The sequence below is a fragment of the Dermacentor silvarum genome, chromosome 8 (genome assembly GCF_013339745.2).
Source record: "Dermacentor silvarum isolate Dsil-2018 chromosome 8, BIME_Dsil_1.4, whole genome shotgun sequence".
Classification (NCBI taxonomy): Eukaryota; Metazoa; Arthropoda; class Arachnida; order Ixodida; family Ixodidae; genus Dermacentor; species Dermacentor silvarum.
Genome location: NC_051161.1, coordinates 181,726,128 through 181,747,407, shown reverse-complemented (window position 1 = coordinate 181,747,407; position 21,280 = coordinate 181,726,128). Strand labels below are relative to the sequence as shown.

Here is a 21,280-nt window from a genome sequence, read left to right as displayed (position 1 = left end):
GTAGCCACTCTATTACGAAAGAAAAATTAGTTTCAGCTGTAGTTTTGTTGGACTTTCCTTAATGCAGCCGAAAGTGCCCGCGTTCAAAAGTGTGGGTGTGTGGAGGGTGGCAAATGGCATATTTCCCCCCCTCCCCCCCCCACACACTTTTGACATAGGGGGGGCAAATGCCCCCCTCCCAGTAAATAGGCCTATGCAGAAGTGTTTTGATCTGCGACCGCTTTTGTATTGACACCTAGACCCTATGGTATTTTAATGCAGCTTTGCATCTGCACACCCTGCGTTAATTGTCCGCTTGACAAATTTGCATGGTGTTTATTTTTCAGAAATGGCAAAAGCATACCATGCCTTACCTTCACTTTGCCTGCAATCGCCGTTTCCTTGCCTTCTCACGATATTTTTTCTCTCTCCCGTCCTCTCCCCCTCTATGGGAACTGCGAGAGTGGCAGGGCTGTTATTCATTCGTTTCGCGACTGCGTCAGTTCTATCCACTCTCTGCCTTCTCTCCCCCATCCTCTCTACAGTTCCATCTACATACCCTCTGAACTTGCACGTTAATATAAAGGTAAGCGCTGCAGTTTCTACAATGCTTTTGAGGGGGATCACAGATAATTACACCTGTCAGGAGGCTAAATGGCGACACCCAGGGAGCTCCAGAAGGCATTGTGCACATGCCATGCATGGAAAGGTCCAAACGAGTTCCTCGCGCCAACTTTCCTCTCCGGAGACACACTCCTGCCATGTATATACAAGCTATGAACAACCCCCCTGGACGCAGCGTGCAAGACAACAGCTAGCAGCAGCAGCTGCAGCACAAAAGTCGAAGGAAGAGGGCAAAGAAAAGGTTTTCTTTAAAAAAAATGCGAAGTAATGTTACTATCAAATCAGTTTAAAATTAGGCCACAGGCCCAACATCCTTTATTACATTGCTCCTCTCCTTTAGTCTGCGAAGGAAACTTTTCCTTTTCGGTTCCGGACTGTCTTTCCTGGGCCGTCCTTTCTTCTGGAACGAGCTCGTTTTTGACTGGGCCTTCTCAGGTTGTGTCTGGGTTTTTCTACTTGCTCCTGCCTCGTGCTTCTTGCTAACAAGATCAGGGTTTCAGATTTCTTCTGCACTTTCTCCCCACCAGCCTGTTGCCGCTGCAGCTTCTTCTTTTTCTTTCGTTTTAAATTCTTTTCGTGTTTTTGCCCTTCTTGACCTGCACTGCTGATGATGTAGAAGATGGTATGGCAGGAGTTGTATTCACGTCTTCTCCAGCCGAGCTTTCTTCTTCGCTGGTTGCGAGTCTGGTGCATCACTTGTAGCAGCTTTAGCAGACTGCTCTTCCTTGTCGTGTTCCTTCTCTTCTGTGATAGCTAAAAAGAAAGAAAGAAAAAGAAAGGGTGTTCACGAACTCGCATAAGGTTGAAATCACAACATTATTAATAATTTTCATCAAAACACAACATATAATTCTGACAACATGGCACTGAAATAGCACCAATTTGTAGTAAACAGTTTTATGCCATTAAAGATGTCATTTCAACATTATCTTACTATTTCGGGTCATTTTTTTATTGGTTGCCAAGATTAATCGCTTGGAACCTTAGTTTCACTCATGCATGCTCTTCTGCCCAACTTATTTGTATTCTGGCATATTATACTACTCTGCCCATTTGATGCGCTACTTTCCTGGACATAATTCGCCCAACGACTGAGGCAATCGTATTAAAACGAATCTTTGAGCACATCTTTTAGCAAACACAGTACATAGCTTGCATAATTCACATGACAATCAGAATAACAGTATGCCAGAACGAAAATATTGTAGTACTTTCAACCTCGTACCAAACATGCATACATAGCATAGTGGCATAGCAAATGATGTATGTTTGCTCAGTTTTCCACAGCAGAGGTGTAGGGAGACAAGAATGGTTAAAAAAAATTCAAGGAGTCTTTTCTAACCAAGTCAAATTGACTACATGAAATTAGTGAACTAAATAATCAAATATATTTGTTTTTAAAAGTTGAAAAAGGCACATTATGAGAAGCAGGGTAACAACAATTATTTTACTGTGACAGCAGTTTGAAGAGCTCAAAAAGGTGTTTACTTTGTTGGGTATGCCAATCATGAGGCTGACCTTGGGAGCTGGGATACATTAAACAAAAGCTGCGTGACCTGTTCGGTAAGGCCTCCAGTCGGAAATCACTGCGAAGCACCGCTGTCAATAAGCCAAACGTCCAACTGTGTCACTGTCGATGTCCATGACCGAGGAGTGCCCGATCGGCTTTCAAGCAGTTCAAGAGTCCGCCCGTATTGAACGGATCCATTACGCCCCTGGCTTCCCACCCACCGCACCCAGCAGGCTACGTCTTCCGTGTGAAGAGACGGCCGCAATACTCACCTTTCACGGCCTTCGCCGAACTGACAAGGATTGTCGGCCAACAATATTGAAGGCAATGGCTCCAGTCTACTCTTGACCAGGGCTAAAACACGACCGACGACTCGAGCACACCAGTGGTTTCACCACTCCGTCCAAAGCCATCAGTGTGAAAGCTAACTCGCGGAATCTCAGGGGTTCACGCTGCTTGTGGGCCATGGTCCAGTCCTAAGTCTGCTTCTGAGGCCCCGACATCGTTCCATGGTTATCAAATGTTCGCTTCCACGATCTTGGAGCCCCTGCTGATTGGAGAACTGAAGACGATCTGCTTTATCTGCTTTAACTGCTGCCGTTTCCGGCACGCTGTTTGCTACTATAACAACAGCTTGTCGTTCCCGCAACGTACTCCATCCTTCGGCCATGCTCGCCACCTTGATCGCAGCCCTTCTGAGCCCCTATCTGCGCACACCCCTACAATCCTGACGCTGCCACGACATGGTCAAGCCGCTCGCCTGTCACCTAGAGGTCACCAGTCGCATTCGCAACCTTTCCACCGTCCAACCTCCCACTCCCCGCCATCTCTTCGTGCCGAGCAAACCGTGCCTTCTTCACTCTGGAAAACTAGACGATGCAGCGCCCGGAGGTAACGCTGCATCCACGACTCCGCCACAAAACCCTCTAGTTACTCTGCCGACTCGATGACGTATGCTGGATGCTGATGTTGATGGCGTGACCATCTCTACACTTGTCGACACCAGGGCTCATATTTCCGTCATGAGCTCTGGTCCTCGCCGTCGCCTAAAGAAGGTGGTGACACCTGCTGTATCCCACATTGTAAGAGTGGCCGATGGAGGAACTGCCAACCGTCTTTGGAAATGTGCACCGCCTGCATCACCATCGCCGGTCACCCAACTTCTGTCTTATTTGTCGTACCTGAGCAATGTCCTTACGACATTATACTTGATATGGACTTTCTAACAACCTATTCTGCCCTAATTGACTGTGCGACTGGCCTCCTGCAGCTCGAACTACCTCACGTAGCTGATGCTCCAACCACGCCTTTGGCCCGTCTCTGCTCTCTCGACTATGTGCGCATGCCCCCACAAGCCGCCATGTATATCTCCATGATCTCGAGCCCTCCTATGGCTGACGGCAATTACTTGCTCTCCCTCAGTAACAGACGTTCTGCTCACCAAGAACGTCTCCATGCCTAACACCCTCATGGCTGTAACCAGCAATCAAATCTCCATTCCCATTTTAAACTTCAGGGCCTCTCCTCAACTGATTACGGCGGGCATGTCACTCATTGCCATCACTTCTGCCGAAGACTGCAAAATTTATGAGTTGGATCCCACCAGTCCGTCCAGTTCGTCCTTCATTTGCACCACAACCAGTTCGCCGCGCGATGCCTTTGTCGGAATGATCCCTGCCGACCTTTCTCCAGCTCAAGCTACTGGACCTCGTTGCCTCCTGGAGTCATACCATGACATTTTCCGCTTCGACAATCATTCTCTGAGCCACACGTCTGTAGTCCAGCATCGAATCGACACGGGGAATGCGAGCCCTATCCGCAGCCGTCCCTATCAGGTCTCCCTCGCCGAACGTTGTGTGATCCAAGGTTAAGTTGACAAAATGCTCACAAAAGATGTTATCAAACCTTCTTCCAGTCCATGGGCGTCCCTGTGGTGCTAGTCAAAAAGAAGGACGGCAGCTGGAGCTTTTGTGTTGACTACCGACACTTGAACAACATCATCACGCACAAAGACGTATACCCACTACCCCGAATCGATGACGCCTTGGACTGCCTCCACTGAGCCACGTACTTTTCTTCCATCGACCTGCGATCTGGATACTGGCAGATTAGCGTTGATGCTATGGACCGCGAGAAGACTGCGTTCATCATACCAGATGGACTTTACCAGTTCAAGGTTAAGCCTACTGGATTGTGTAATGCCCCCGCAACCTTCGAGTGAATGATGGGTTCTCTCCTTCGGGGCTATAAGTGGTCTACTTGTCTTTGCTATCTAGATAACGTGATTGTCTTTTCGCCTACTATTGAAAACCACCTGACCCGCCTGTCTGCCTTTCTCAATGTGTTTTGCCGCGCTGGCCTGCAACTTAACTCTCCAAGTGTCATTTTGCTCGACGTCACACCACCATTCTTGGTCACCTTGTTAATGCTAGCAGTGTCCAACCTCACCCCAATAAGGTGCGTGCCGTCCAAGGCTTTCCTGTTCCTCATTCAGTCAGAGATGTCCGAAGCTTTGTCGGCTTGTGCTCTTATTTCCGCCACTATGTCAGGAATTTCGCCGACATTGCACGGCCGCTTACTGACCTACTCAAGAAGTACACCTCTTTTTCTTGGGGTCATGAGCAATGCATTCACCACCCAGGTTTGTGTTGACGGGGCGTCAAATAGATTAAAAGAGAAGCACGGTATATAAAGAGACTATTTACAGAGATGTTCAAGATGGCTAAACACACGCAACGTCCCAGCGATCGTCGTCTTCTTCATTAATCCAATGAGGTGGCTCGTAAGAATATGTTTCTTTTTTTTTTCCACGATAATATGATTTGGTTGGATGATACGTTTTAATTTCCGGTTCCCATGAAGATCATATCAACGAGATTTCACTGTGGTATTAAGGGATACCCACTATGTTCCGTGACAGCAGTCCCATTCCACTCTTAATATGCTTCACCACATAACACAGCTGTACTTTAGGAAGCCAGCAAAAACTAAAACCGTGCCGTGACGTGCTTATCACGACTGACAATCGCATACTTCCGGCATTTTGTACTTATTAATTCGCCATCTGCACCTCCAATTTTATTTTTTTACCTCTAAATTTACGTGACTGCCGCATTTAAGTGCAACTTGAGATGCGGGAACATTAGAGAATGACAACATATAAAATGGGAACATAATACATAGGAGTCAAGAGGCTTTAGGTCGGGACAAGGAAAACATGATGAAGCAGCCGGGAAAACATAGCGGCGAGGAACATATCAATGGGCTTCACTGTACAATGAATATTACAAATAAAACAAGATTATTAACCAAGATTACTAAGGAAAGAAAATCAGGTACAAAAGTAGTTCACTGTAGCTGTTGGTAATAAATAAGTTTGTAAAAATGTAGGGGCACAATTCTTTGAGAATAAGTGCGAAAGAAGATAAGTTATAACTTGGTTTCATTGCAGTTGTACTTGTTACACTATAATTAGGACAAAACAGATTGCTTTCGATAACTTCAAGGAAATATATTGGGTTTTCTTGACAAGGATCCCAAATAGACACGACATATTCCTATTTCAGCCATATAAGTGTTTTATAGAGCAGTGACATCCAGAAAGAAGGGGATAACAAAAAGTTATGGTGAAGCAAGCCCAACACTCTATTGCATACAATATATAAGAATGGTTATAAAAATTGGTGCCAGTGAATCTTGATGGTGAGCAAATTGGTAGAAAAAGTGTTGGCTTGTGACAAAAACATTCTGGTAAATAAGATCATTATGGATTTGACTTTAGAACTGCATGCATGCTGCGTATCTTTTACACCAGCTCACTGTTACTACCGTCTGTCACTTTCCCCTCTCCTGTTCTTTCTCTATGCCGTACCTTTTCACACTGCTTCTCAGTCATACAAAGAGCTAGGTAAGTCCATACTTTAAATGAGGACTTGCATAGCAATACGTAGTAGCAATACGTAGTACACTGCAAGGTTGCTAAGGCTCAGGGTCAAAGTGCAACGTACGGGTCAGCGGTATGGTGTTGGAGAACTTCTTCAGCTTGGCCACAAAGAAGCCCTCCATGTTGTGCGAGTGAGGGTAGAAACGACGGGTCCTGTTCAACGTTGGGTGAAACCTGTGCTCGCGATACCTGCAGGGTGGGAATGAAGCACACTGTGACATGGCCTGCTCCTGCTAGGACACAAATGTACCAAACTGTACACTACACCATATAGCAAAAGTATATGGACCACAGGCTCGCTGAAAAAAAAACTGAACTTATTCGTAATTCAGACGCACAAACTGAAATTGACAACTGCACTAGGTAAGTTAGCAATGGCAAGTTTTGACTGCAGTCCTCAATTTCAAGTTACATTCATAGGCGGAGTAAAAAAAGATTTTTATCGTGGAATGTCAACTTTTTTTTATCGTCCGTATACTTTTGCTCAAAGGGGGTAGACGAGGAAGAAAAAAATAGCCAGGACAGAGTGCATAAATAAGCAGTTGTGCTCACAACTATGCACATTTAACACCTGCTATGTCTCTTCTTCCTTTTTTGAAATTTGACAAAAAAAAATTTTTCTTTAATGTATTGAAATGTGACAACATTAAATAGATCATGAAGCAGCAAAAATGCACCATACTAAATAAAAAGGGTAGTTACAGTCTCTGCTTAATTATGCATAGACATGTTTTGCCAATAGTAACAGCTTTCACCACATTGCATGTTCCATTAATGCTGTGCCTGTTCCCTCTCAGAGAAAAAACGCAGTTCATCGTGATTGGAAATGCAACAGCATATATGTAGTTGACAGCTTTTCTTTTCTGGACTTTGGATATATGTCACATACATCTGCAACGTCACAATGGCAAGCTAGACATGAAGCAACTGCAGCCAACTAAAATACTGAGGTATTCTACTGATCTACCATGGTGCTGCCATCTGTGAACACACTACACTAATAGGGAAAGCCCTAAGCACCTAAGACACTAAGAAGCAAGCAAAACAGTTATCTTTAAAATTATGCAGACTAGCTAAGCACATTCTAAATGCAATTAAGAAAGCGACTGACTAATAACTTTAATCGGCACCATGCTTACCTGGTGAGGCCTTCCCGACCGAAATCAAGCCCAGTTGGAACCAACTTGACATTCCTCTTCTTCAGGGCATAGTCAATAACCCATTCGTTCTCCTCAGGCTATGTAAGAGCAGCAAAACAGAACAGAAAAAGAATCTACATTGTTGCATCACAAACAGCTCAATATTCAATGGAAGACTTTAGAACTAAAGTCAGCGCCACCTGTGGCACCAAGGGCATCATGGGGACTTTGAAGTTCAGTTTCAGTTTCGCAGGCCATGTAGCCATGTGCTGCGCATCTAGATAGCACTGCCGCCGCGGGCTACCGCGACGAGCTTGCCAATGAAGCGCTGCAAAAGCAGCATGCTCCGATTGGTCTCTGTAGATGCGTGTGGTGACACAAGCTAGCCCGAGCTCATGCCATTAGTGCTTCAACGTGTACGAAATGTCTCGCGCTGTCTCCGTATGCTGGCCCTATGCACAGATATGTGTGTTATCAGCAGATGATGCATTTTTTTGCAGGCTGTTCGGCTACATTTGCCAAAGCAACCTCCGTTCTGTGAGAAATGTCTGAGAAGTTATCTGCCTGCAAAACGGGTGAATGGCTTGTAAATATGGTTGGACGACTGCTGCAATCAGTAGGGGTTGCGCAGTGTTTAGTGTAACAGTGTGCTTTTGTGCACATTAAAGATGAAAAAAGTCACAGGCCTGCGCGGCACATGCAGTACAGTCACAGCGTAAGCTGGTGGAGCGACTCAAGAGTAGCTCCAATTTGGGCACCACGCACAAGGTCTTCACAGCAATCGGTTCGCCTCGTTTTGACGAGAACGATCTGAACTGTCTGCCCGGCGTCGACGGCGAGCTGTGGCTTGTAATGCTCTCTGCACAGCAGTCTGCTAAGCCCGATCAACCCTTACAACTGCACCTTACATGTCGGGCATGCTGAGTTTGCAGGCATCTTAACTAGATGGCGCCACCATACTGGCGGACGCTGAGGATCGCGCTTTTTTTTTTTGATTGCGCGCCTCGTCTAAATGGCATCTCGTCGTCTGCGGACAATGCATTTGCAGGCGCCTTAACTAGATGACGCCACCATACTGGCGGAGGCTCGGATCGTCTGCGCCTGCTTTAAAGAACATTTTTCTGGCGCCCAATAGCAAGCGCTTGCGTGGCTCAGTGGTAGAGTATCTGGCTTCCACGCAGCGGGCGCAGGTTCGATCCCGGTGGGAACCGGGTACTTTTTTCGCATTTCCAGCGATAGCAGTTACGTTTGCCGGACGCCGTTGGCAGAGGCGGCAGCTGCGGCGGACACCATCGCACACCGAAACGGCTATTGGAATGAGCCCATAACAGCTTACGCTGTAAAACACACTCGCAGGGATCTTGTAACTGTTACCAGTGTACACCAAGGCATGTTTTTCAGCACACGCTTGGAAGTAAGCGCCAGTGACCCGAAATGTTTATGTGCAATCCATCGGTGGTCCCTGGCAACTTGTCAAAACACTTTGAAAGACACATTCAAAATACATTCAAAATAACATTTTTGGTATTCTAACCGGCATGAAGCATATTCTAGTGCCTAACACACATGGCGAAGAGCCCCACCAGAAACGGTTTACGTGCTGAATCGCTTTAAACGTGTTTCAGGCCAAAATGTCTCCACGCGCACAGACTGCTGGAACGCAACAAAGTAGTAGTGTACACAAAGCTTCATGTTCTGATGGTGCGCCACTGTTTTCTCAGCAGTGTGTCGTGGCTGTGTGTTTAGCAAAAGCACGTCATGACTCGAGAGCTTTGTGTAAATACTCTGCAGGCAAAAATAGGGCAAAAATGTAACCTGCTGCAATAAGGTTAGAGAAGACGATAGAAGAAAGTGTTGATTCCTGTTAGGACGAGGCACACCATACGTGGGTGGCTGCAAGTGAAGCAGACGATGGAGCACCTTCCCTCAAGATTCCCATAATGCCTTACCGGCAGCTGCTTGAGGTTGCGCACCACTTTCTAAACTCATCCACTGCACAACTCATTTACAAACAGCACCAAAAGGAGGTCATTATGCACCAGAGCAATACAAAAGCATACTGAGACCACTGACCATGACTGAGCATGTGCTGTACACAATGTATCCTGGCTTGTTGTCGCTGCAGTCAGCACAGTCAATAGCTGCAAGAATGAGCTGCTTCTGAAGTTGGGAGCAGCGGAGGATGTCTTTTTCTTCCTGGAACCAGCAAAGAAGTAGAAAGGTAAGTTTGAAACGTGCAACACTTGTTTTCACATGAACTTTAGTGTTCTCATTTCTTTTTTTAATTTGATTTCTTTATGCAAAGTCAATATAGTATTTGAATTACACCTCGTGCAAAATCCGTCACAGTCCTGCCTGGACTGCTTGTGTGTTTTACACTGGACGATGTGAAGTGTAGCGGTTCCAGATTCTGCTAAGTGCAATAGTAAATTTAATTAAAAGGCGAAAAGTTTCTTCCGCTTGTTGCACGAGACAAAACCAAACACTGCATGGTGATATGTCATGTACCACCATTTCAGTACATAATATGCTCCTAATTTTGAATACAGAACATACTATGGCATATAACGAACCTTTCTCGCTGCATTATTATGGTCCATTGAAATGAGCATCAACTGTAGTATATAACTATAAACAAACCATCAAAAACATATTTGCAGTTCCATTAAAACCATAGGGAGGTTACAAGTAGGGTGGAAATTTAATGTAGAATTGAAGGGTTCTTGCAGCCAGTGACAGTTCTTCAATAACCACCTAAAACTCTTTTTAGCATTGCACTATGTACTTTGCAATACATTAGCAAGTATATTAAATGAGGTGTACAAGTGGTAGATGACAGTTTTTGTCTAGTGGTGAAACCACTTCACCTACACTTTGTGCACTATCTGCAACTACAGAAAGTAACCTGCACTTTAAACAAACAAGCAAGAGGTGCACCTGTTCATAGCATACAACTCATAAAATACTCCAACTACTACATAAATGAGTAAATATCACTTAAACATTAAAGAAAGCTAAAAATGAATCACTGCATTTCTTTAACCCTTTGTTGCATGCTGTCATTTATCCACTACAGTGGACAAATTTCGGCGATTTTTGGAGCAAGTTTAGTGCTTCCGAGAAGCTCTTGTGCATAGTGTCAACTTTAGTGGACAACAGAAGATTTCTATAGCCGCCCTTGAATGGTGCCATCAACCACTGTTTTCCCCACTCGGCTTCAAAAATAGTGTCCTGCCGTTTCGGTGAGTGAGTCACATGCATCCCCATACTTTTACTTATAAATCTCGTGACACTGCGGTTTGGTACATATAACTGCCTACACGGGTTTGAAGAAGCCTTCGGAGGCAACAGCTGTAAATATTGTGGCTGAGTGAAACCAAGCTCTTTTTTCGAAACACATTTTCTAGAATGTCCACTGTAGTGGACGCCATGCATGACAGGAACAACAACATGTGCGTGGGAACATTTCTGCGCATTGTAGTCCATGCCCATTTTACTTTCAATTGGATTGCTTTTGATATTTGCCTAATATTTTCATGTGATAACACTTTGTTATATTATCCCGCGAGCTAACATGAAAACACAATTGAGTGAGTTACCAGTAGCGCTCCTGACACAGCAAATGTGAATGCCCCCTGTCAAAGCAAGTTTAGTTGCCTCGGCATGCGTTGTGGAAATGTGAATCATTTCTCCCGTCAGAAATAATCCACAGCACAAACATGTCAAATCACGGCTGGCAAGTGCAAAGCGCCATATAAGTGCGCGATATGCAAAGTATCAGGGGCGTGGCTGGGGAGCTCTCCTCCCCACCCCCGAATTTCAGCATGTACAGGATACATGGCATAAAGCGACATGCAACAACACTCGCCTTCCCAGCCATCCCCTCCCAAGTCAAGTGTGTGCCCCCCTCCCCTAGAACTAATTTCCTGGCTACGCCACTTGCGCATGAACCCTCTGAGGGTAAACTTTTTTCGCCAAGTGTGACCCCTCCCCCAGGGTCGAATTTTTAAATTGTCGATTTATAATCTTCAGACTGACCTATTTCGAAAAAAAAATTTTTCAATTTTTTTAGAGTGACAAAAAAATATTTTCCGCAGGTAAACATGCATTGTTTATGTATGAATATAGATAGGCTTCCATAAATACTTATAATAAGAATAAAAAGTAGATACATATACACTGAAACAGATATATTCTGATTTGGCATTTGGGTAGAAGTCTGCATCCGAGGAAGCGTCGCTCGACTCACTTGCAGCACAGCAAACAGCGCAGACGCCCATAGTGTTATCAAACGAGCATCCAGAGCGAGCATCTAGAGGCGACCCTTTGAGAGATTACAAACCGGACAGACATCAGTTTTCACGAGTGCAATGAACAGAAACAGCCCGCTAGACGAAACCAAAACTAACCGCCGCACGCCCTCACACGCGCGGATGCTGAAACACCCGTGTAAAGGAGCTGTGGAATGAAAACCAAGCGACTACGAAGAAAAAAAAACATTTTTAAAATTTCCTTGTATCCACACATGCTGGGCAACGAAGAGTTGAAAAGTTGGTGTGTTTTTCGAACCGACAGGCGGACCCGTAACTATACGGCATCGACCATTTGGGACTTGTTCGTGGTGCCCTATTTTTACGGCATTGACCCTCAAAGGGTTAACAGCAAAAATGACTGCTTTTTCATATTCCATAACACAGAGTAATGTGCACCGCATCCAAACTTTTGTACTTAAGCTCGCATTAATGTGGAGGCAGGAACTTTGGCCGTTGGAGCAAAAGAAAACAGTTGGCACCTACACTCACTGGAGCTGGTGTGTATGCTGTCCACTGTGGTGGACATTCTGTCTCTTGTGAAAGAAACATTTGAAAAACCAACAAAAATTTCTTGGATGTTTCTGGATGCTTAATAATAAAAAATTAAAAGCAAGCACAGTTTGCTTCTGTAATTTTTCTTCATGCAACAGAGGGTTAAATAAAGGCCGAGAAAGCAAGCAAAAGCTTAGCAAAATAAGAACTGAATATACCGGACCTACGTATAACAAGTTTATAATTGTCGAGTTCAAGCAAATATAATGCAGCACATTACCTTATTTGTTTTAACAGCAGGATCCTTGGACACCACACCTGTACCACTGCACGGTGCATCCAGCAGCACTCTGTCAAATCCTTTGGCAACCTACAATCGGGGTCAAGCATGAATTAAACATTATCACTTTCTCTCAATGTTTAAATTTAGACAACTTAGGTAACTGTGGATGGTAGCTAACAACTGTCAACAACCAATTCTTAGCCGCCAGCCTAGCCAACGTCATCATCATTGCCATCACAAGATGGCGATGGCAATGATGAATGGCTAAAGAACAAGTTCTCGCACAGCATGATGATGACCACGACGCATCGCCTTCAATATGATTACGAAAGCATATTGAAACAATAAGTTATTTTACATGTTAAGTAAGCCGCAACAAGACGTTTCACATGTTTTTGGCGCTCCGGAGAATTGCATGTGTCGGAGGATGAATCCGTGAAGTGGTTAGCCTAGGCATGGGCCACCATCTCATTTACAATTGTTAAATTGTTTAATAAATGCACAATATCAAATGCACTATGAATCGTACAGAGGATGACATGTCGTGGTTCTTCATAGACAGCAAAAAAGTGCTGTCTGAGCGATAACGAGGGAGATTAAGTAAATAAATTTACATTCTGTGAAGATAAAGGTTGCTGGTTTCATTTCTTCTCTTACTGCCACAATCGAAGGCATGCAGCACTTTTTTTTTTCTTTTTTGTAAGGAAATCAGGAGTGAGTTCAATTTCTACTTTGTTGATGAGCTCTAATGTCATTTTTACGTTAGTTCTCTACTTTTAACTTGGTCATACAGCTAAGCTTCAGAATTATCTTGCCTGTTTAGTCAATACCATTCTCATTGCTGCTTTCTGCAAAGGTATGGCAGTGCAGCAGGTCTCAGGTGCACTGCCGTGTAGCAGTGCCGAAAGACAAAATTCATGCATAGTTCCGCCACCATACGCACTTTGTACATAAATATCTTGAATTTCTGGTGCTGTTAACAGAAGCAAACATACAGCAGAGCACCCCAATGCTGCTATTGCGAAAAACGAACACTTCCATACCTCAGGAAACTTGCGACCGTCGTAAGAGCAGACAACAGTGTTGTTCACGCCCAGCCTGTGCAGGTTGCCAACAATAGCCTTGCATCGTTCCTTGTGCAGTTCATTTGCAAACAGGACACCCGTATTCTTCATAATTGCAGCTGAAATGAAGGCAGAAATCCTGTTACGGCCTTTTGGTTTTTTTAATCTAAGCACAAGATGCCCAGTACTCCCCAAGTGGTAGCCTACTCGAGCACCGTAAAGCATGACTGAGCATAGACATGCTGTGCTTGTCCAGTGCACATAATTGATCGAACTCCCACTGCTCCCTTTCACTCTTCCTCCTCATGTGTAGGATAACCTTAAACTGGACTATATATAGTCTAGTTAACCTCCCTGCCTATCCTTCCAACTCCCTCTTTTAGGGTCGGGCTCGGTCCATTTCCCTTATTCAAGCATATACATGAAACAGAGATATGTCATAATGATTTCATCAAGAAGCCTCCAAACTGTTTTAAGTTAAACAAAATTTGGTGCAGTAGAAAGAGAAAGTTGCACTTCATCAACTGTTGGAAGCAGAGTTCTGATATGGGGCCTGAAAATTTTCACTAATATAGCTGAAAATTAATAAAGAAATAATAAAACCTGACCAGGTTGGCTACCAAAAAATCCCGTCTTCAGACAGACAGCGATGCACGGATCATTCCCACACAGCTGAAAATTCTTTGTTGAATTGACACCATGTGAACCGTTACCACAAGTCTTAATGCACTTATCTATTGTCATCACTACTGTGCAATTTTGAGGAGCAGAACGCTCTGACGGAGGGGCAAATGATGCTTGCACCCACCTATGTGGCTAGTCTTTCCTCCAGGAGCAGCGCACATGTCCAGAATTCGCTCATTCTCTTGAGGGGCAAGTGCCATGACTGGCAGCATGGAGGCTGCACCCTGCAGGACGTAGTGGCCTGCCAGGTACTCGGGAGTGGCACCTGGGAAGCATTCATTAAACAACTCCCTCTTAACAGAGTGTATAAATATCATGTTGTTTTTACATGTACAATATCATGGTCCGAGCATCTACATATGATAACTTACAAAGCATTTTAAAAACTTGGATATGTAAAGCGCACACTGATCCAATGGATGCTTGAATATACCTCTGCTTTTTGGTGCCCATCTAAGCAGTGGGATGTTATTAAAATTGAAACCATGCAGAAAAAATCTGTGCGCTTCATATGCCACAGATACGACTGATACATCTCACCCTCTTTCGTCCTTGAACTTGTCACCACTCTCGGCGAGTCAAATTTGGACTCTCCTATAATTTGTGCACAATATGGTTAACTCATTCTTTCAACTATCAAGCTGTATGTACTTAAAGGGGCCCTGAACCACTTTTTATCGAAGTCGAGAAATGCATTTGAAGTTGAATTAGACTATTTCAGAAATACCTTGCTGCAAAAAGTACTTCAATGCGTTCAGCAGAAGCATCCTGTTGCCTGGTGTTTCTGCTCCTTCTTCAATGACTTGCACTGTGATATGGCTACAGTGCAGCGGGGCGTGCCCACAACGCTCCGCTCACTGAACGTCACCGTGGCATGCAGTTCAAATTTTATTTTGGATGTTACTGTAGACAAATTTCCCATTTTGTGCCTATGATGCGCCAAACGCGGTTGTCCTCGGCAAGCTGCAGAGCACTCAGCGAGCGGAGTTCACGACAGGGCTTGAGTCCCGCGATCACGCTTGAGTGACAGGGCTGAGTCCACGACAGGGCTTGGGTGTCCGAGATCGTTGGCTCCCCTCACATGCTTTTACTCGCACATACAGCATACAGCGCGCGGTGATTGTCTTATCGCCCTTGGACTTTATACGGATATATTTGTGCCAAAACCAATTTTAGGGTCCCAACACGTCATAGACACCATCTTTAGATAGCAAATACAGATCTCAAAGGCCATGCCTTTGCTGGCGGGAATCAAAAATATGTCATAGGTGTTGCCCCCGACACTTTGGGCGGCCAATCCCATCATCAAGCCACCAAGCCAAGCTACATGAAAAGTCAACATGGCCGCTTGAGCGGCACGGGGTGGCAGCTCACAACGCATGATGCAGGTACACAGTTTCGACACAACAGCAGGATTCCTAATGCATTGGATCCTATGGGAGCTGTGCCGGGACCGGCTGAAAACAACATAACAGCCAGGAACACGCAGCACCCGAGAACGCAACAGCGGGGTTCTACTGTATTGAAATTGTTTACCGTGGAATATCATTGATACGATCTTCACGAGAACCGGAAAATAAGCGTATCATCTGAAAATTGTAGCATCCAACGTATTATCGAGAAAAGAAAAAGAAATGCATTACAGTCGAATCCGCCTACAACGAATGCCGCTACAACGAAATTTCTGCCACAACGAAGGTTTTCCGATTCCCCATCAGCTGCCCAAAACAAAGAAAAGTCTCTCCATAACGAAGGCGTTTTATTCGGTATTTACGCTTCAACAAACTTTTCGAGAACGAAACTGGGACTGAATTGAAATTGGAACTGCCGAGTAGTCAAATTAGAAGGCTCTTCCAAAGCTGTGATGATCGTATGTCCGCTTGAACAAGGTTTTCAAGAACGAAATCAAGTTCAAAGTACCGATTTACGCCACTACAATCCATAGAAATGCGTGGTCATCACGCGCCTGCGTGAGACTGCACAGGATCACCACAATCGCTGCCGTTTTCTGTGGTGTGTGTGTGTGTGTCCGGTCGAAATGGCTACGCCAATGAAGAAGCGTAAATTTATCTCTCTCGAGAAGGCACATATGATTGCCGAGGCAGAAAGCGGAAGGAAAAAATGTCGCAGTTTCGCCCGAAAGGCGAAGCATCGATTGCGATAGCAGATGAGTAGACAGCTATTCGAACTAAGGATCGTAGTTTTATCGGCCGTATAAACTTGTAAACATTCGCTCGCTAACTAAATTACCAAGCACGGTGTCACGCGCGCACAGGTAAACATGAACACATCTAGTTCGATGACCGCGGAAACTCGGTGTCAACACGCTGGAATGAGAAGGCGGGGCAATAGCAGCGAGCGAATTGACCTCCATGCCGTCTCTCGCTTCAACGCGAACTAAACATTGAAAGCACAGCGCGCACGACTCTACCGGCACTAATTACACTTTGCCCACATCGCAGAGCGCTTTGAAGAAGAGGACCGCGCGGGTGCGCACTTTGTGCACGGCGCTGGCAGATTGCTTTCAAGATACGGCGGCCGCGCCCCAGCCGCTGTAGTCAACATGATGCCAACGTCTAGTTGTCTGGGGAAAATGACAACCCGCTAGACACAAGGACTCCGGCGACTGCTTTGAAAGTAATGAATCCTTTCGACCTCATCTTAAAGGTTATCAGAGCCCACGACAATGACATTGCGATGGCTCTTTTAACGGACTGTGGGACTCGCGTAACGCCTTTGCTTGCAGTGAAGCGTAAGAAATCCAGGCTGACAGACTTCTGGAAATAAAACTTCCAGTAAGCGCAAGCTTGCCAAGTTTGCCGACTTTGTCATAAATATGCAATGAAATTGTGATAATTCAAACCGCTTCATGGCGATGGTGCATGTGCCGCAAAATGAGTGTTTTGCAATCGGCCGGGCACACGTGTTGAGTTAGGCGTTGGCCGCAATGTACGAAAAATGCTGTAACAGCAGCGCGAAATCCATTCTCTCTTGAAGTTGACACTTTATTGGCCGCCTTCGGCACGTCTCAACCTTTGCCCCCACGCCATGGTGAAAATTTCTCGGATGATGGTTTCGGTTTCGTTCGCGGCTTTGCCGTTTGGCGTACGTATATATACGAGGTCTGTTACAAAAGTATCCGACCTTTAGCCGAAGAAAAAAAACTGGCATAACTGGAGCGTTGGACACCTAATCACCCTCAAAGTAGTCTCCTTGGGACTCCACACACTTCTCCCAGCGGTGCTGCCATTGTTGGAAGCATTCCGAGAAGGCCTCTTTCGGAATGGAGTTTAGCTCAGCTGTCATACGTTGCAGCCATAATGTCCTCTCTTGACTGAAATCGCGCTCCTTTCAATGGCCTCTTGATTTTGGGAAACAGCCAGAAGTCGCAGGGGGCCATATCAGGAGAGTAAGGAGCCTGTCGAACTACAGGAGTCTGGTTTTTCACTAAAAAAGTCTGAATCAAGTGTGAGGAATGTGCAGGAGCATTGTCGTCATGGATGCGCCAATTTCCTTTTGAACACAACTCCGGTCTCTTGCCCCGCACAGCATCACGTAGGCAGCGGAGGACATCCCTGTAGTACTCTTGGGTGATTGTTTGGCCCTGTGGTGCGTACTCCTGGTGTACCACACCGCGGGAGTCAAAGAAAGCAGTCAGCATCACTTTGAGGTTGCTGCGCACTTGGCGGGCCTTCTTTGGTCTTGGTGACGTGGGAATGCTTCCACTGCGACGACTGGGATTTGGTTTCCGGGTCGTACCCGTACACCCAAGACTGGTCACCAGTGATTATGGTGTTCATGAAGTCGGGGTCACTGTTTGTGGAATCCAGCATGTCCTGGGAGACTTCAAAACGAAGTTGCTTTTGCTCCACCGTTAGCAGCTTCGGCACGAATTTCACCGCAACTCTCTTCATGGCCAAATCTTCGGTAATAATGGAATGTGCAGAAAAAGTGCTGATGCCCACCTCTTCCGCAATTTCTTGGATAGTCACACGACGGTCCTGCATCACCACAGCGTTCACTTCGGCAATGACCTGGTCATTTCGGCATGTTGATGGCTGGCCGGAGCGTGGCTCACTCTCCACCGATGTGCGGCTGTCTTTAAACCGGGTGTACCACTCCTTAATCTGTGTGCTGCTCATAATATGTCACCGAAAGCCGTCTGAGTCTTCCGAATGGTTTCCACTTAGCTGTCGCCCAGTTTCTGTCAAAATTTGATGCAGTAGCGCTGCTCCAGCCGCTCCGTCATTTTCCTTGCAATAAAAAGCCAACGAGAGCACTGCGCACTACCTCACTCAAATGCTGCGTCCCAGCGACTGACGCTATCGACAGGTGGGAAGAAATTTGCGCATGCGCACGAAGGTTCAAGGTCGGCTGATGCAAGCGCGCTTCTTTCATATCCATCAGGTGTTTGCAAAAAAAAAAAAAGGTTGGATACTTTTCTAACAGACCTCGTACATACTAATTTCGCGTCAACGAAATTCCTCCACAACGAAATATTTCGCATGTCCCGTGAATTTCGTTGTAGCGGGACTTGACTGCATCCCAAAAAACATATTATGCAGAATTGTAGCAAGATTCCACTATATAAACACACTTCGCTATATTGAAGTTCAAAATACATAGTGTTCTATGGACAAGTTATAAAAAGTCAAATAATTTGACATATCGAAAATTTTGTTATACTGAAGCTTGTTATATTGAGGTTTACCTGTACTTAAAGACATGTTATGTGTGTAGGATAGCTGGCCCCAACAAATGCCATGAAAGGCTGCAGAAGCACCAGTAAGAAGAGGGAAAGAAAGAAGAAAATGCCATACCCACTGGGACCTGTGAGTTGTAGACAATGAGGCCAACCTTGGACCACTTTCCGATGGGATCTAAGTTACACCACGGTTGATAAGAGCTGCAAAATTCAAAAATCATTTTTCTGTATAGTCCCCCACAACATGAAACATGGCAACCAAGCTACTTCCTGTGACCCCATTAGCACTGTGCCAGCCTTGACACAGCAAATAAATCCAGTCCCTTGAGTAAGCAGCTCTAAATATGTTGCTTTTAATTTCAACAAGTAAAATGCTCTCTCCACCTTTCTGCAGAGATGGTTTTAATAATACCCATCCTTCATGCTCTTAATAATACAACCCACATCATATTTCATTTACGGTGACACACTCAATTTCAAGCACTTCTAATAGGGGTTTGCGAATATTTGAAACTTCATAATAACAAATCGAATAGCGTCCGATTCGATTCGGTCTTCAAATCGAATAGTCTCTATTCGTAAATCCGAATATTTTTCTAATACTTTTCGAATATTTCAAGTCAACTGCGCCAAAAAAACATAAAATTGTAGCAAAAATACAGAAAATTTTCAATCCCGCGGGCATGGTACAGACATAAAACGAGAACCTATGTAGTGTAGCAGGCTAAGTCACTTAGGTAGCCATACTTTACAGTTTCTCCTCGGTAGCCATCATTCGTACTCTCTGGAGAGCCCTGTACATGCGAAGAGATTACTTGATTGCCCCTAACGCTTCATTTGTGCTCTTAATAAACAGCACTTCATAACATACTTATGCAATGGCAGATACTTGCTCATTTTAGGAATATTGGGATGTGAACATCGTTTTAAGATAATTGTGATAACAACTGTTCATTATTCGAAAACTATTTGTTATTCGATTCGATTAGTTTCTAGCACTTTTCGATTCGGTCTCAAAATTCACTATTCACACACCCTACTTATAATGGTTAAAGAAGGCTGTTCTTTCAGCACATCACATTACCTGAGCCAAATCCCGCCGTCTCGTTTTCAATGAGTTGGAACGGATCGTCACTGGCCGGTTGACTTCATTGGCCTCCAAAAATTCTATCAGCTACAGGGAAAAACAGTTGGAAACAGAAAAAAAAAAACAGCTTGTGAATTAATATAACAATCATGATACACATACAAGGTACGAGCCTCTCAACACTGATCTGCAGTGCCAGGAACTTCTTCATCTTTCCACTCTGATATTTGGACCATGCACTTTGCAAATCACAACATTTGCCTGCCCAATTCATTGCTGGAGAAGGTGAGAAAAATGAAAGCTCAGGTTTCATTTGTGCTGTTTATTACCTCCTTTAAAGGTAAAAAAAAAAGAAAGAAACAGTGTAGTCCTGCATTGATCCATAATGTTATCACAACAATAGCTGTAGCTTCCTACCAGACAATTACGACTCGTGTCATTATCAGCAGCTAATTATTTAAGTCCACTGAAGAATGAAAGCCTCTCCGAGCAGTCTACAATTACCACTGTCCTGCAACAACCGACACCAGCCAGCCAATTTCTTGACCTAATCACTCCCACCTAATCCTCTGACACCCTTGATTAATCTCCCTTCCTTGAATACCCATTGAACACCCTGGGTTATCTGTTCTACACATTACATAACTTGCCCAACACCACCACATGAAAATCTCAATTAGATTATCTTCTGCATGTGCTTGCTCTGCATATATAGTGCTGTCTTACTGCTGTCTTACAATCTCTCATGTTGTTGCACCTGTCATTTTTCATTCCATCACTCGTTACGCAGTTGCCAGCTTCCTTTCAAGCTTATTTACTACTTTTCTGCCTTGTCGCAGTACTGGCATGGATTATAAAAATTGACTGCATCGTTAAGGAATTTGTTTTAAACCTGTGACGATGTTATGATGAATTGTGAGACAGGGAATCAACACTGTGACACCAATATGCTCTTGCAGAAACCTGGGTGTCTGATTAGGTTGTGATAGATGCATACTTTCGATCAGAACCCTTGTCCTACACCAGTTTTGGCCAGGGACAATTGACAGTTGCTATTACAGTAAGGTGATGCAAATGTACACAAGTACCAGCTAGTAGTACCACATAGCCATACCAGACAAGCGAGGGGAACCATTAAGAAGTTCGCATAATTTGTTACTAGCATTTAATGCTTGATGTGAAATCGTCTGTCTCTAGCCAATCAGTACACTACACCATTCATTCATGTTATGTGAATGAGCATTCAGTAAAAATAGCACAATACATCCTACCAACATCCCTGACGATAACTCTCAACTCTAATGGTTCTCACACGTTACTTCCGCTCCTCGATGCCGTATTACCCTTGAGTGCTATACGTAGGGCATGATAAACCACCAGAACAGAAGGCACAGACATGCGTAGCACTAATTGTGTTTATACCTCTGACCTCATTTATGTACGATAACCTAGTAAAC

The 21,280-nt window shown here is 44.7% G+C and overlaps 1 protein-coding gene across 1 annotated transcript; it reads right to left on the bottom strand.

Moving 5' to 3' along the window:
- Nucleotides 1-1,002: 1,002 nt before the first annotated feature.
- LOC119462606 (probable 28S rRNA (cytosine(4447)-C(5))-methyltransferase) lies at nucleotides 1,003-20,034 on the bottom strand. Its single transcript, XM_037723937.2, has 10 exons — nucleotides 19,993-20,034; nucleotides 19,816-19,910; nucleotides 18,852-18,937; nucleotides 14,156-14,296; nucleotides 13,327-13,466; nucleotides 12,281-12,370; nucleotides 9,269-9,391; nucleotides 7,196-7,293; nucleotides 6,121-6,245; nucleotides 1,003-1,356 (listed from the first exon to the last, which is right to left on the bottom strand). Exons 1-10 carry the CDS (start codon nucleotides 20,032-20,034, stop codon nucleotides 1,244-1,246), a joined length of 1,053 nt encoding a protein of 350 aa, XP_037579865.1. The 3' UTR covers nucleotides 1,003-1,243.
- Nucleotides 20,035-21,280: the final 1,246 nt, after the last annotated feature.